This window comes from Brachyhypopomus gauderio, chromosome 17 (genome assembly GCF_052324685.1).
Source record: "Brachyhypopomus gauderio isolate BG-103 chromosome 17, BGAUD_0.2, whole genome shotgun sequence".
Taxonomy (NCBI): Eukaryota; Metazoa; Chordata; class Actinopteri; order Gymnotiformes; family Hypopomidae; genus Brachyhypopomus; species Brachyhypopomus gauderio.
Genome location: NC_135227.1, coordinates 20293105 through 20309522, shown reverse-complemented (window position 1 = coordinate 20309522; position 16418 = coordinate 20293105). Strand labels below are relative to the sequence as shown.

Below are 16418 nucleotides of genomic sequence, written 5' to 3'. Positions count from 1 at the left end.
AAGCAATATTTGCAGTTTAGCCTGTAAATGTTCTTAAAACAATATTATTATTATTATTATTATAAATTATTATTGTTAAAAGTCATGTAATGCAATATTCTGTGTCTTGATTTGATACTTCAGAAGTAAAAAGTCTTTGATGTTTGCTTTGTGTTTAAGGACATCATGTTCCCCAAGATGGTGGCCCACTGCTGCCGATTCCTCTGCTATTTCTGTCGCATCAGCCGCCAAAACCAGAAGGCCATGTTTGACCACCTGAGCTACCTGCTGGACCACAGTGGCTTTGGGCTCGGTAGACACACCTCACCAACCACTCCACAGACCATGCTCTCTGTCCCTACAGCAATTGTCTCCATTACATCACTCGTGTCAATAATCTGTCTTGATTGTTTGGAGTCAACATGGAGACCAGGAGAGACCATAGATTATCTTCAGGACTCCTAAAACATGTTGCATGTCAATCAATCAAAATTTATGTAGCACTTTTTACAACAGTTGTTGTCACAAAGCAGCTGTCACAGAGCAAGCCAAGTGTGACAGTGGCAAGGAAAAAATCCCTAAGAGCATGAGGAAGAAACCGTGAGAGGAACCAAGACTCAGGGGGTGAACCCATACTCTTCTGGCCGACGCCGGTCTCCATAACAACAATTAGAGAGATACATAAACAAAGAAGTGATGGGAATGATAAATAAATCTCATCTTTGTGTGTATTTATATACATGTGTTCTCTATGTAATTCCTATTCAGTCCTAAACTTCTTGATGGTCAGTAATAGTAGTCCAGGGCCGTGGACATACAGCCGTAGCAGGGGAGAATTCAGGGTGGTGAGAGGGTCCAGGGCAGTGGGTTGATCCTTCATCCATAGCTGGTTAGGCAGGGCAGTGGGTTTATCCTGTCAGAAATTGCGTATCACGTGTCACAATAAGACTGCTGCCATACTCCAATAACCATGACGAGTGACCCAGGGTGTCATATCACGTCCATGCGTGCATGACACCATCCAAATGCTGAAAGATGAAAATCTCATTTCCAGGAAGTGTCAGTAATTGAACTAAAGTTGTGGTAGCTGTGTTGCATGATCCTTCGTGTAATCCTTGATCTAGTCTCCTTGATCTGAGCTTGTTCACCTGTTGCTTCTGGCCTTGACATGTTTGGGATAGTCTTGGTCTTGTTGGTCTCACAAACACAACTGTAAGTCTCTATTTTATATCTCTGACTCACATGGTGATTGTCATGATAACATACAGCTTTGATTACAGTATCATTCAGGGAGGATGCTGGGGAATTCTAGCTGAAACCTGAAACGAAAAATTCAATTGTGTAAAATACAAAAAAAATCTATATAAACAGGAAGTGAAACAAAGCCTGTCCATGAGGATTATGGGCTGCTTGCTGTTTGTTTTGGTTCTGTGTATTCTACTCTTTCTAGAAGCATCTACCACACACGGGCTAGCAGCAGTGTGATAGCTAATGGGCTGCATGAGTAAAGGTTGTATACTGATCACATATCTCCTCAGCCTAAAACTAATAATATTTTCTTCACTGCCTAAACAAGATGATTATGGTTTGATGAATTTCTCTGTATGCCCGATAGACACTTTCCTCCTGTGTGTTCAGCTGGAACTTGTGTGTGTGTGTGTGTGTGTGTGTGTGTGTGTATGTGTGTGTCCAGCTTCTCCATCAATGCGAGGGTGCACACCCCTGGATGTGACGGCCGCGTCTGTGATGGACAACTATGAACTGGCACTGCGTCTGACAGAGCCTCACTTGGACAAGGTCACAACTGCTGAATCACACTCTCCCTCTCTCTCTCTCCCTCTCTTTCTCTCCTTTTCTCTCCCTCCTTCTCCCTCTCTCTCTCCATCTCTCTTCCTCTCTCTTTCTCTCACTCTCTCTGTCCCCGCTCCCTTTATAGTACTATATTAATAATCAATAAAACAAATATTTTTGTGTAAATAATTATTAATGCACTTTTCATGTTGAGTCCAAAGTGCTGTACACACACAAACTTAAACAAAGCGTACATGGCAAGATCTGTTACTTAGTTAACATTGCTGGCATGGTTGGTGTATGGGGCCAAGCATTCATCTGTGGACTCACGCATGGTTTGTTCTTTTTCTGTCTGGATTCCAGCACAGTGGATTTGCTATGAAAGACCTTCAATGGAAGGGCTGACTGCTTTAGTGTGTGTGGTCACACCTGTTCCAGGAGCTCCGCCCATGACCCTCCTGAACCTCCCTGTGTTGTGCTGCTGTAGGTGGGTCAGTGTTTAGCAGACTGTGGCCGGCGTGGCTGTGCACTGCTGCGCTCTAAAGGATACCCAGACATCGGCTGGAATCCCGTGGAGGGAGAACGTTATCTGAACTTCCTCCGATTTGCCGTCTTCTGCAATGGTGAGCGTTGAATGTACAGCATGTGTAGTCTCCGTGTACGAATGCTTAGGAAGTGTTGGAAGTGTTAGCAAGACAGCTAGGCCTGTGGCAAATGTGTGTACAGTCGCTCGTGCTCATAGGTCCCTATTTGTAAACAAGCAGATGGTAATAACACACATACCTGTTTGTGTTTTTGAGGCCCACTGTTATTTGGCACATTCTCCATATGCAGGTGAAAGTGTGGAGGAAAACGCTTATGTGGTGGTGAGGCTTCTGATTCGTCAACCGGAGTGCTTTGGCCCCGCCCTGCAAGGGGAGGCAGGCAACGGTCTCTTGGCAACAATGGAGGAAGCCATCAGGATATCTGAGGACCCCAGGAGAGATGGCTCTTCCAAAACCTACCACTCCAGCAGCACGCTGTAAGTTCATGCTCTCTTTCTCTCTCACTCTTTCTCTGTTTCACTTTTTCTCACACTCTTTGTCTCACTCTATAGTTGCTGTTAAATCTGATAAATTGAGTTTGGTTTTTTTCATTTTCCAACCACCCGTGTGTGCTGTAGGGATACCCTCGATGATGAAGAGGATGACATCATCCACATGGGTCATGCCATTTTGACCTTCTACTCTGCCCTCATTGACCTGCTGGGCCGATGTGCCCCAGAAATACACGTGCGTGTCCAGCACAACATTCCTCTGAAGACGGGGAAGCTGCTGATTAGACTACTGATTAGACTACTGATTAGACTACTGATTAGACTACTGATTAGACTACTGATTAGACTACTGATTAGACTACTGATTAGACTACTGATTAGACTCAGCCTAAACCCTGTGCTCTTAGTGATTGTTTTACATTTTTATAGTTGTCTCATCAAACACTATAACGTTTTGTGCAATATAAGTGATGGTTGTTCAGAAGTGTGTGTGTGTGTGTGTGTGTGTGTGTGTGTGTGTGTGTGTGTAGCTGATCGAGGCAGGCAGGGCTGAAGCTGTCCGTATCAGGGCGATCTTGAGGTCTCTGATTCCGATTAAGGATCTGGAGGGAGTTGTGGGTTTGCCCCTGTCACTGCCGTATGAGAATACAGGTGCGTCGCCCGCCCGCACCAACAGGTGCCACATCAGCATTAAAGGGCCGTTTGTAACTGCTAGACTGTAATATTGCAACTACTCTAACAAATTGTTTAATAACCTGACACAAATTACCAGGCGTCCTTCTCATGTTGTGAAGAAAAAAAGTCAGATTTTATGAAATGGACAAATATTGTGGAAGATGTAATTTATGTGCGATTTCACAATGCACGCTTTAAAGCAGCATCGGCTTTTATTTTAGGATCATACTTTTAAGCTCTCGTGAGCCACATGAGATGATGTGACAGGTGCATTAGTTTGACACGTGTCCAATGGGAAAAGCAACTCTGGTTCCTTAAGGCGTCTCATCTAGAGGGTTGAAGCTGTCAGGCTGCTACTTCATCTGTTGTATTGCAGTGTATAGCACTGAGCCTAAAACCTGACTGTGTCTGAATGTAGGATGAATGTAGGACAACTAACCCAGGGTAAATGAATGTAGGACAACTAACCCAGGTTAAATGAATGTAGGACAACTATTTTTATTTATTTATTTATTTAACCTTTATTTAACCAGAAAAACCTCATTGAGATTAAAAATCTCTTTTTCAAGAGTGTCCTGGCCAAGACAGGCAGCAGTACATTCACAATTTACAATAAAAACAATCATACATAAAGACAATAACTAGTTTTCAATACATCAGAACATAGAATCAAGACAATAAGTCAAATCAATTAATCAGTCAAAACATTTGCAACTAGAAGCATCCACCTCCAAGTTGCTCAACATCCTCTTAAAAGAGCCCAAAGAAACCAGATCTTTAAGTTTCAAGTCTTTTTGTAGCTCATTCCAAGTAAATGGAGCTGCAAACCTAAATGCCTTTTTTCCCAGTTCAGTTCTAACTTTAGGAACAGACAATAAAAAAAGATTCTGGGAGCGTAGATTATAAGAATCAATACTCCTTTGACTGATATAGGTCAGAAGGTAGGATGGGAGTAGACCTAAAATAGACTTATAAACTAAAATAGACCAACTAACCCAGGTTAAATGAACGTAGGACAACTAACCCAGGTTAAATGAACGTAGGACAACTAACCCAGGTTAGGACAACTAACCCAGGTTAAATGAATGTAGGAAAACTAACCCAGGTTAAATGAATGTAGGAAAACTAACCCAGGTTAAATGAACGTAGGACAACTAACCCAGGTTAAATGAACGTAGGACAACTAACCCAGGGTAAATGAACGTAGGACAGCTAACCCAGGGTGAATGAACGTAGGACAACTAATCCAGGGTGAATTAATGTAGGACAGCTAACCCAGGGTAAATCACGCTGTTTTCTGTTCCAGATGGTTCTGTGATGGAGCCGGACATGTCCAGAGTCTTCTGTCCGGATCATAAGGCATCCATGGTACTATTCCTGGATCGCGTCTATGGAATCCAAGACCAGAACTTCCTGCTCCGCCTTCTTCAGAATGGCTTCCTGCCTGACCTGCAAGCTGCTGTTACCATGGATACTGTGAGTTTTAATCCATTAGGGGAACACAGGCAGAATATGACATTATGTTTCTTATGTTGAGGTGTTATGTGGTGTTAATCATCCCCCTCCATATTTTCCCTCCCTCACACCCTCACATCACTGCTTTCATCCTCTCCCTCTCTCATTCCTTCTCTCTATCGCTACCTCTCCTTCTATCCCTCTCTTCCTCCCTCTCCCTAACTCTACCTCTCTCCCTCTCTCTCACTCCCTCTCTCTGTCTCTCCCTATCTCCCTCTCTCCCTCCCCCTCCCTCTCTCTCACTCACTCTCTCTATCTCCCTCTCTCTCCCTTTCCCTTTCTCTCCCTCTTTCTCTCTCTCTTCCTCTCTCTCACTCACTCTCTCTATCTCTCTCTTTCCCTCCCTCCCTATCTCTCTCTCTCTCTCCCTCTGTCTCTCTCCCTCTGTCTCTCTCTCCCTCTCCCTCGCCCTCTCTCCCTCTCACACCCCCTCCTCCCCTGTGTGTGTAGGCTGGTCTGGGTGGGACAGACATGGCTCTGGCCCTGAACCGCTACCTGTGTGTGTCTGTGCTGCCACTGCTGCGGAAGTGCTCTGCCCTGTTCTGTGAGGCCCCTGTGCCCCACACGGGGCCCCTGCGTGAGCTGCTGCAGGCCCTCTTCCTCTTCTCCAGGGCCAGCAGCCTGACGAAGGCCCAGAGGGACTCCATCCACAGCTGCCTGCTCTCGGTGTGCGGGTGTGTGCTTCCCGCCAGCTCCTCCTACCTGTGCTCACCTCACACAAGTGTTCCTGCCAGCTGTCTACAGACACCTGGACCTGCGCCTGTGATACCTTCCAAAAGAAAACCCCAGATTCCTCCGAGCAAATGTGTCTTTATTAGTTTGTGTGTTGATGTTTTGCTGCAGGGAACTGAAGCCGTCCATGTTGCAGCATCTACTTCAGAGTCTTGGGTCAGATGTTCCTCAGTTGTCGGGAAATGCCAGGATGACGCTTGAGGTTTAAATTTTCTTACTGAAAACTGATCTGAATATGAGTTGGACATGAATACGAATGACCCAATATGCAATCCATGTACAGTTTGACATGCTGTGACACACCCCTTTACAGCTTTTGACCAATCATTATGAATGGAACTGGAAGTACTACTGCATGACTGGTTCACGGGATGGTAGTGACTCCGCCAAAGAGGAGGAGCTTCGGCTGGCCAGGAAGCTGTTCTGGGGCATATTCAGAGCTCTGGGCAAAAAGGTGCGGACCTGGCAAGCAGCTAGAAGCTAACGCTCAGCTAAGACAGAGAACGACTCAACAGACCTTAAGTGTGTCTTCTTAAGTGTGTGGATACCAGAAGACTCATTGGTTTCCTTTTGGAGAGCTATACAAGTTTGTTTATAGAGTAAGAACATTCTTTGACTATTGCAAAATTTCAAGCTTACGAAAAATGCTAATACCTTGATGTAGTGTAGATCCCTGCTCTAGATAACATGATTGTATTTTGAAATGTAATAAGCCAAAATAAAAAACAAAAGCCCAAACTTTTTTTTAATCCACCAGTTTTCTCAACAGTCTACCTTAATTCCACCAGAAAGAGATAAACTAAACAATAATCACTTCCCCAACTCCCTGAAGTGTTAAAACACCACAGACAATACCAGGATAAGTCAAATGGCCACCAGATCCATCTCCTGCTGAACTGAAGAAACTAAACAAAACATATTTAGACAGGAAGGAGGGGACACACACAGGAAGGAGGGGACACGCACAGGAAGGAGGGGACACACACAGGAAGGAGGGGACACACACAGGAAGGAGGGGACACACACAGGAGGGGACACACACAGGAAGGAGGGGACACACACAGGAAGGAGGGGACACACACAGGAGGGGACACACACAGGAAGGAGGGGACACACACAGGAAGGGACACGCACAGGAGGGGACACACACAGGAGGGGACACGCACAGGAGGGGACACACACAGGAGGGGACACACACAGGAAGGAGGGGACACACACAGGAAGGAGGGGACACACACAGGAAGGGACACGCACAGGAGGGGACACACACAGGAGGGGACACACACAGGAAGGAGGGGACACACACAGGAAGGAGGGGACACACACAGGAAGGGACACGCACAGGAGGGGACACGCACAGGAGGGGACACACACAGGAGGGGACACGCACAGGAGGGGACACGCACAGGAGGGGACACACACAGGAGGGGACACGCACAGGAGGGGACACGCACAGGAGGGGACACGCACAGGAGGGGACACACACACACCTACAGACTGTGGAGCATATCAGAGCACTTGTAGTAGTTGTTTTGCTCTTCTTCAGCCGTACGAGGCGGAGCTGTTCGAGTTGTGTGTGGCCTGCCTCAGCGCCGTGGCAGGGGCCCTTCCTCCGGACCACAGCGACCCCAGCTGCACCGCCGGACTGGACTCACACTCCTCCCTGGATGCTGAGGGCCAATTCTGTCCTCAGCCACCTGATATCTCCAAGTAAGTTCGAAATTTAGAGAGCACCATCTTCTGGGCAGTAGGTGGCGTGTTGAAATAAAAAACGACAGTATTTTCGTGCTTTGAAAATATGTAAATTTGTGTTCCGTAATTCTGTTTAATTTTTGTTCAAGTTGTGCTGGACATTATATTACTGGTTGTTTTCTCTCATGACTGATATATGTATTTTTAATGTTAAGATCATATGGTTCAACAAATGTGTGTATTTAGGGAGTACTCGAGTTATTGGAAATGTATGATGAACAGATGCATTGTGGTGTAGTCAGTGTGTGATTTTGTGGTGTCTTATCCCAGCGTGGCAATGCCAGAAGGTTTGGAGTATGTTGTGAATAAGTACGCAGAACACACTCATGAGAAGTGGTCACTTGAGAAGGTGAGACCCTCAGCCTCCAGACATCCCTGGGTCTTCACACTCAGACGAAACCATTCCAGCAACTCTCTCATGCCTTTTTAAAGCATAACCATATCGATTATTGTATATTGAAAATCAAACTTGGTGAATTCTGTATGTTATAATTTAGTTTACCAGCTTAATAGAATGCGTAAAATGTAATTCATTATCTGAATATGTGTAATGTGATGTCTGGTTCTTGGTCTCCTGTGCTAATAGTGTATATGGGATGCTGTATGTTATGTTGCAGTTTTCAAACGGTTGGGTCCATGGTGAGCAGTTGTGTGAGAGTTCTAAAGTTCACCCACTCCTGAAGCCTTACAGAGCCTTATCAGAGAAAGTAAACACACGCACGCACGCACGCACACACACACACACACACACACACACACACACGCACGCACACACACACAAAGGTATTTCTAAAACGTTGAGTAAATTTACATTCATATTCTTGATTCTGTTGAGTTTGATCTGTTTTTAAATCTAAGGAAAATCTAAAATATTCAATTCACTTAAAAATTCAGTCTGAATTTCTGTTTATAGAAAGTACAGCAAATCCTTCAAAGTCAATGTTCGCATAATTCAAAAGAGTTCTGCTTCTGTTCAGTATGATATTTCTATTAACAAAGTTCAATGAGTCATTCAGAGCTAATGGATTCACAACACTCAAGATTTTTGCTTCTGTTCGAGTTTTATTTCTGTTTACATAAAATTCAGCGACTCATTCAAATCTAAAGGATTCGCATCAGTTGAGTGTTATTTCTGCTCTCCGCGCCACGGCTGGCCTCTGCTGTGCTTCAGGATAAGGACATCTACAGAGGAGCCATTAAAGGAACCGTGAAAAGCATGCTGGCCCTGGGCTGGACCATTGAGAGGATGAAGGAGGGGGAGTCGAGGGACCTTCAGAACCCAGCCAGGAAGATCTCACAGTCTGGGCAGGTAGTGGAGTGTGAAGGGAGGGAACTGGTTCGGGTTTCTGAGCACCTGGCACAGCGTGTCACTCACTTCATATGTACGGTTAAACCAGGACGTCCTGTCTTCTCTGCCCTCAGCTCTCCTATGAGGGAACCTCCACCTTCAGCCCCAAACCAGCAGACACCAGCTGCATCACGCTGACCTGGGATCAGTATGTAAGTGGGTCCAGCTACCAGCTATCAAGGTGTGATGCTCTGATGGATGCTGCCATGAGCACTGAGTGAAAAGTGAATGCTCACCGCTGCCCCCTTGTTAATATCCTGGTATTACAGGATATGGCAGAGCTGCTAGCAGAGAACTACCACAACATCTGGGCCAAGAGGAAACTGAAGGAGCTTCAGGCTAAAGGTTTATTTTTATTACACACAGTGTGTCTATTTGGAAAATATGTGTTGGTGTCAAATATGGATCAAGTTCAAATTGCTATAAGCTAAAAGCTAGAGAGTGTGAAACTTTCAAATAAGGCTTATAAAATCCTGCATTACCTCTACAGCTCACAGCTAATTATTTCAGACCTCTTCCGTGTAGTTACAGTGCAATAATCGTCTCTGTCCAGGAGGGGGCAGTCACCCCCTGCTGGTGCCATATGGCACGCTGAACTCCAGGGAGAAGAATACATTGAGAGAAAGAGCTCAGGATGTGCTGAAGTTCTTCCACATCAATGGCTACATGGTGTGGAGGTGAGGGTCATGATTCTCACAGGAAGGAGTGTGTGGGGGAGTGTGTGTGTGGGGGAGTGTGTGTGTGGGGGAGTGTGTGGGGGGGAGTGTGTGTGGGAGTGTTCGACAGTCAAAGCAATAATAAAGAAGGGGATTCACTCCCAACATTTTCACTGGTGGTATGTGCAGTTATTTTTAAACGTATAATCATGCATCGTGTTTGTTCCTGAACTACCTCACCTTCTTCACACCACACACAGCTGCTCTGTGCTGGGGGGCTTGAACGGCGCTTTAAGAGGAAGCACAAAGGTTGTTTTTAAGATGGCAGAGCTGCGTATCATTTCTAGAGCTTTTTTTGACAGTTAAAATGATTTTTACACTTCAGTGGTTTTGAGAGCAGCTTCCATCAGTTAAAGCAGTATTTTATGTGTGTGTGTGTGTGTGTGTGTGTGTGTGTGTGTGTGTGTGTGTGTGTGTGCACGTATAAGCGCGCGCGCGTGTGTGTGTGTATGTGTGTGTGTGTGTGTGTGTGTGTGTGTGTGTGTATGTGCACGTATGTGTGTGTGTGTGTATGTGCACGTATGTGTGTGTGTGTATGTGCACGTATAAGCGTGTGTGTGTGCGCACTGCTCAGACGGATCCCAGTTTTTGCCTCTCAAATCCCAGCGTATTTTCTCTTTTTCTGTCCATTAATTTATACAATTTATCCCTTTAAACTTTTATCCTTTTATGCTTTTATGACTTTTTCTTGATTGCTTGTTCGCAAGCTTATTTATATAACACAGCTGGAATTTCCTGTGTGTGTGTGTGTGTGTGTGTGTTGCACCATACAGATAAATTCACAGTGCCTTTGCTGTTCTTCAGGAGATTGTTATTACTTGAGAAATAAGATTAAAAGCACGTAGGCTAACAAACTCCATAACCTGAATGAGCTGAAGCAATGCACAGAAATAGTGTGTAAGTCACTGAGCTTTGATCCTGTGTGTGTGTGTCTGTGTGCCTTTGCGCATGTGTGTGTGTGCGCGCTCAGGGAAAAGCCATCTTTAGCTGTGTCCTGTCCTGCAGCTGGGCGTTTCGCCTGCTCCCTACTGCAGGAGGTGCTCTGCTCCATCAAGCAAGCCCAGGAGAAGATGCTGGAGCTGGGTAGGATATGGACATATGCCCCCCTATCACCTGCCCCCCCTCTCACCTTATCTCCCTCTCACCTGCCCCCCCTCACCTGATCTCCCTCTCACCTGCAACCCCCCCCCCCCCTCCTTACCTGCCCTCTCCTGGGTTCACCAATCACAGATGCTCCTATTGGTCTTGGAATAGTCATATGTCCTTTTATGATCATTTGTTTGGATGATTACATGACAAAGTCTTAATGCTCAAAAGGTTTAAATGTGTAAACGTGAAAATGTGTAAACGTGTAAATGTCTCGGTAAATGTGACTCGTTGTTGAGTAATGGAAGGTGCATTCTGCAGGTTTGGCTGCTATTTTTGACCCATTTTCTTTGAGTATTTCCATCTGAATTCGTCCTGTTTGATGCCGTATTCTTCCGCGGCGCTGTCTGCGTGTGGGTGCAGGGCCTGGAGAAAGAGTTCTCGGCCCATGGCTCTGATAAGGCCACACAGGCCACGTCCTCCTCCCAACACATTAATGATCCATGATCTCTGCTAACTGCTTACAAGACAAGCTGCTGAATTTAAATGTGAGGTTCATAAATTACAAAACATTTCCTGCCTCGAAGGCTTGAAAGAAAAATTTAATTGATCCCACTTCTGTTGGATTGCCATTGGCAGATATGAAATGACCAGGGTCACACACGAGTGGGTTTCTGAAAGATATGTATATAATGTGTAACTGTGTGTGTGTGCACGCATGTGTGCATGTGGGTTTACATGCGTGTGTGTGTGTGTGTGTGTTGTAGAGGTTCTGCAAGCTCGAGGACAGATGGGCAAAGCAGAGAAAGTGACTCGGGAGCCGTTTTATTTCCTTATTAAGGTCAGTTTCGTGTTTAGACATGAGGGGCCTCACTGTGCATGAATGTGCCCGTAACGGTGGTGTCTACTGGGACTGTCCTGTTAGTTATGCGTCCTCTTACTCACATGAAAGGACAGAATGTGTTCAGCTTAACATGCATTCCACTGTTTTATTGTGTTGGTTGTGGTTAAAAGCTCTTCAGAAGCCCAGTCCTATTTTTGCCAAGATATTATAATTAATTTTGGCATTTTATTTGCAAAAGTTTTATTAATTTACAAAACACGTGTCTCTCTCTCTCTCTCTCTCTCTCTCTCTCTCTCTCTCTCTCTCTCTCTCTCTCTCTCTCTCTCTCTCTCTCTTTACCTCATTCAGGTGATATTGCCTCTAATTGATCAGTACTTTCAGAATCACCATCACTACTTCCTGCCACCAGCCCTGTGTTCCCGTAGCGACCGTGTCCATGCCACCCATAAAGAGAGGGTGATGGTCTCTAGGTAACGACTTTGGTAGTCTTCTGCGGTGGAAGTGCTTGTGTTTGCGTTAGATCTTCTCTTCATCCATGTCCTCCTGTTTTCCTCTCAGTCTGTTTGTTAAACTGGCAGCCCTAGCAAGATCCAGGATGTCACTCCTGGGTAAGGACAGGCGTGGGTGTGACTCTCCTCTCTCACACACACACACACACACAGAGTTTATTTCCCTCTCATTCTTTTCTTTATTTGTTTATTTATTTCTCACTATGTCTGTGTACTGCATGTATCGTTGCTTTTATTTAGTTATTTATTTTGCTTTTGATTCATGGGTTTTATAGAAAGAGTTGCTATCCAAACCCTTTAATTGATTCACTCTTAGTCCTGTGTTTCTCTATAATAGCCCTGATGGAGCTGCTGGCTGTTTTACTGCCTGTGTGGCTGCAGCACATAAAGAGCTTTGGAATTTGCTGATAGTTTAATTTAACAGGAAACGAGGGCAGGATTTCTGTTGTATTGCTTTGTGCACTGCAAGCTGGCCTGTGTGGTGTTTGATCTGGTTTGGTTTGAGCGAAGTCATTACAGTGTGTGTTATGCCTCTAGGTACAGATGCACATTCTTTGGTGAGCTGTCTGCAGATACTTGCACGGTCTCTAGATGGCAGGTAGGTGTAATGCTCAGCTGAAATGAATTATGATAATTTCAGAAAAGTCTCTCAGAGTCACTCTCAAAGTGTTATTTTATTAAATGTACATGCACAAGGTTTATTTCTTTCTCTTGTGGTGATGTTTCCTGTGGGGTCCCACAAGGATCAGTTCTTGGTCCTATTTCATTTTCTTTACGTATGCTGCCTCTGGGTATTTGATTAATAGTTTTAGTATTTCAACGTCTAAACCACTTGGAATTGTTAATGAAAGTAAGCAGACGCCAAAGACACGCATAAAACAAAAGCAAGCCAACAGGCTAAAATGTTCCACAAAATGGACAAAACATGGTTTTGCTTTTCTGCCTGCCGCAAACTATTCGTTTGATTGACACATCTACAAGCACCTGCGGATTGTGTCTCCTGTCCGATTTGCTGATTGTTTTATTTTTTTGGTAGCCTACTGGAAAAAGTGTTGCACATGTTGTAAATTTGTTTGTGCTTTTGTCATTTTCTTTTGAACGTTTTGTATCCCTGTCCCCAGCCACTGATATCCTGTCAGGTTCTCCGTAATTGTTGTTCTCTGGGGAGCCATTCACCAACCAACCACATGAAGCTGAACCTGTGTGTGAATCCTTGCCTACTTCTTCAAGTCACACCTTATGAGACTCCTGTATTCTCGACTTCCTGCTAGATAGTGGGCAGAGGAAATATAGCAGCTCTATGTTTGGTTTGTGGCTAGCGTTCAGGGCTAGCATTGAGGGCTAGCGTTCAGGACTAACGTTCAAAGCACAGGTTAATATGCAGGGCTTTGCCCCCTGAAACTCTCTTGTGTTTTTTTACATAAGCGTGTTGGGATGAGTACTCCTTTTACCCGTAGGGCTGTGATGACGGCCGTAGGAGGGAGCGCGAGGTTGGCACTGTGCTCGTTCTTTGAGAACGCAGCGGAGGATCTAGAGCTGACGGTGGAGATCGTGGCTGTGCGGCCAGTCGGCTGCAGCAGGGGGCCGGACGGAGGGGATGAGCGACCACTGACGTACACCACCACTGCACTGCTCCCAGTATTGACCGCCCTCTTCCTGGACGCAGGGCACTGCCAGAACTCATCAGAACTGATTGGTAGGTTGGATGGATGGATGGATGGATGGATGGAGAGATGAGTGTTCGGGCGTATAAACTCCCCTCATGCCTGGGAGAGTTTGTCCTTGTTATTGTGGTCCTGGATGTTCTCATTAGTCCTCTAGACCTGGCTCCTGTAAAGCTGAATTGAAGGAATAACTGAAAGCTTGTGCAGCTTTTGCAATAACTCAGAATGTCCTTTTCAAGCGTCAGCCTGCTGTGTTTGGTTCATGCTGAGTCCATGTCCCTGCTGACTGGAAAAAAAAGCCTCTTGGGGGTGTGGGCTGAACGCGTGTGTTTCCCCCGTGGGGTGGAGGTCCGTGTCTGCTCCACGTCCTGGCCTTCACCACTGGTGAAGCGTTTCCGTGGCGTTCCCCCTCTGCAGCTCCCCGGACACCTCATTGCTGCAGCGTTCATTAACATGCGGATGTTTCTGTGCCAAGGAAGCGGAGTAAATCCTCCTGATCCCTGGGACTGCTGCTCAGCTCAGTGGCGCCCCCTGCAGGCACAGCTAACTCTGTCTGACTGCGGGTCATATAGAGCTTATGGTAGATCCCTCCAGATTCTGACAGAATGTGGTTCCTTTGCCATTTCATTAAATGCTACTAGGTGCTGCATCACAACAAGGGAGAAACAGGCTTGCAGTATTTCTTATTTAATTTTTAGAGTTTTTAAAGGGTTCTGCTTATAGATTAAATGCAAAACTGAAACACGTCTCGTGATTTCTCTTCAGAATGCACACCGGCGTTCTTGAGGAGATTGATCTGCACCTCATGTAAAAAGTTTTGAATATGATGTTAAGCTTACAAAATTTTCATCCTTTTAGCCTCGACTGCATATCCTGTCTTCATAAATATGATTAATGTTTCATTTATTAATGTGATTTATTTTCTCGTGTTTGTCAGTGGATGAAGTACAAGACTCCTGTCACAGAATCATGTCCAGTCTCTATGTTCTTGCCACATCTAATAATAACTTCATGGAAAGGTAATTTTGTCATTTAATGTATGTTAAACCGACTTGGCTTTGAGCCTTGTTCACATTCAGCTTTGAACACTGGATTGTTTGAGATGTTGGCTCCTGGTTCTTGTCCTGGTTGATGTTCTCTATGTTTGAGAACCTGATTCCTGTCGTAAAGTGTCATGTCAGAAGCTCTTAGGACAAGCTCCATGAGTCCTGGAATATGAATCCTCTAGTGACATCATCTCCGGCCCTGATCCGTGTTCTGATAGGTGGAGGCCTTACCTGGGGGAGTGTCTCTCTGCTACTGCAGCAGTGTTTCCTGTGTGTTTCCTTGAGCTGTCATGGGCACACATGAGCAACGATAAGAGACACGGTAGATGCACAAACACACACATGCACGCACAATTATATGTTTTCTCTCTCTAAAACATCCTTAAATATAACCTTCCTGTTCCTAATGTAGGCATGGCTATGTATGGTGAGGAGTTGTGCAAGCCCCTCCCCTCCGTGTGGGAAGCTTTCTCACAAGTTGAAGAGCTTGTGGAGGCGGGGTCAGGCGCCCGCCATGCCGTGACTTCCAGGGTTATGGAGGTTACCGTCCCTCTGTTGTGTAGCTACGTCTCTCGCTGGGCCTCTGCAGGAGACGCGGAGTCTCAGGAGCTCCAGCAGGGGTCCCGCTCCTCTCTCACTGCCCAGCACAGCAACACTCTTCTGGGCCATGTCCTCTCCATCATCCATACCCACCTGGGCACCCCCAGCTGCTCCTGGATGAAACGCATTGCAGGTAAGTGAGCACGGAAGAGCAGAAGCCAATACAATGCACAAAATAATAGTCAAAAATACTATTTTCCCAACAATTGTTTTTAACCAAAAGGTCATTCAGACAAACGTCACGGTGGTTTAATTCTCGGGATGAATGTGATTTTCAGCCTTTGTCCAGCCAATCATTCACGTGGCTGAGCCACGCCTTCTGAAGAGCCACTTCCTGCCTCTGATGGAAAAACTGAGGAATAGGGCGGAGTTAGTACTGCAGGAGGAGGAGCGTGTGAAGAGGGCGGGGCATGTTGATCTTGCAGAGGCGGAGCTTGTTATCCAGCAGAATTTTACAGTGTTGGTGCAGGACCTCTATGCTGTCTACCCCCTGCTGATGCCGTTTGTAGACCGTCACAGGTGATGCAGCTACAGTAAAACTGCATTCAGTTTCTGTGCATTCACGTCCCCTCAAAACACTCATTACTCTGATCGTACTGTATCACATAACACTACATTGTGTGTACATGGAGCAAAAGACCCCATTCTGTTTCAGCATTTCCTGATTGGATCTCACTGTTAGCAGTGAATTTCATGTGCTGTATATTGATTTCCTGTTTGTACTACTTTATGAAGTCCTGTTCCGTCAGCAGTGGGCGGGATGCTGTATCGTGTGTTGTGAAAGGTGAGCGTGTGTTTTTACCCATCAGGCCCGGCTGGCTGAGGGAGATGGATACAGGGGCAGAGAGGCTCTTCACTCTGGTTCAGCAGGTCTTCATCTTCTGGACCAAATCTCACGTGAGATGTTTATCATGTTTTGGACGTCTCGTGTTAACCTTCACAAAACGAATTCATCTGCATCAGAGTTTCTCACTGATATTTCCATTATTAATAATTATGTGTAATGGATCAAGAATATCTTGGACTTTCAGGACTGGCAGTACGCTGTTAGAACGGTGTGTTTTTACGTCGAGCTGTGGATTTACAGCCCAGCAAAGTTCATTTCTGCACAACATGGTGGTCAAC

At 45.6% G+C, this 16418-nt stretch overlaps 1 protein-coding gene across 2 annotated transcripts in view; it reads left to right on the top strand.

Annotated features, from left to right (window-relative positions):
- ryr2b (ryanodine receptor 2b (cardiac)) overlaps nucleotides 1-16418 on the top strand; it is a 75966-nt gene that overhangs the window by 36663 nt on the left and 22885 nt on the right. For both annotated transcript variants that reach the window (XM_076977592.1, XM_076977591.1), the window contains exons 41-68: nucleotides 160-292; nucleotides 1673-1776; nucleotides 2258-2393; nucleotides 2605-2791; nucleotides 2933-3041; nucleotides 3337-3457; nucleotides 4788-4957; nucleotides 5447-5670; nucleotides 5840-5930; nucleotides 6042-6182; nucleotides 7275-7438; nucleotides 7751-7829; nucleotides 8098-8187; nucleotides 8652-8789; nucleotides 8903-8980; nucleotides 9098-9173; nucleotides 9382-9505; nucleotides 10515-10627; nucleotides 11398-11471; nucleotides 11823-11944; nucleotides 12033-12082; nucleotides 12521-12581; nucleotides 13441-13679; nucleotides 14585-14666; nucleotides 14912-15015; nucleotides 15106-15426; nucleotides 15572-15812; nucleotides 16103-16190. In XM_076977592.1, coding sequence (XP_076833707.1) covers nucleotides 160-292; nucleotides 1673-1776; nucleotides 2258-2393; nucleotides 2605-2791; nucleotides 2933-3041; nucleotides 3337-3457; nucleotides 4788-4957; nucleotides 5447-5670; nucleotides 5840-5930; nucleotides 6042-6182; nucleotides 7275-7438; nucleotides 7751-7829; nucleotides 8098-8187; nucleotides 8652-8789; nucleotides 8903-8980; nucleotides 9098-9173; nucleotides 9382-9505; nucleotides 10515-10627; nucleotides 11398-11471; nucleotides 11823-11944; nucleotides 12033-12082; nucleotides 12521-12581; nucleotides 13441-13679; nucleotides 14585-14666; nucleotides 14912-15015; nucleotides 15106-15426; nucleotides 15572-15812; nucleotides 16103-16190 — 3660 coding nt within the window. The remainder of the gene's footprint in view (nucleotides 1-159; nucleotides 293-1672; nucleotides 1777-2257; nucleotides 2394-2604; nucleotides 2792-2932; nucleotides 3042-3336; nucleotides 3458-4787; nucleotides 4958-5446; nucleotides 5671-5839; nucleotides 5931-6041; nucleotides 6183-7274; nucleotides 7439-7750; nucleotides 7830-8097; nucleotides 8188-8651; nucleotides 8790-8902; nucleotides 8981-9097; nucleotides 9174-9381; nucleotides 9506-10514; nucleotides 10628-11397; nucleotides 11472-11822; nucleotides 11945-12032; nucleotides 12083-12520; nucleotides 12582-13440; nucleotides 13680-14584; nucleotides 14667-14911; nucleotides 15016-15105; nucleotides 15427-15571; nucleotides 15813-16102; nucleotides 16191-16418) is intronic.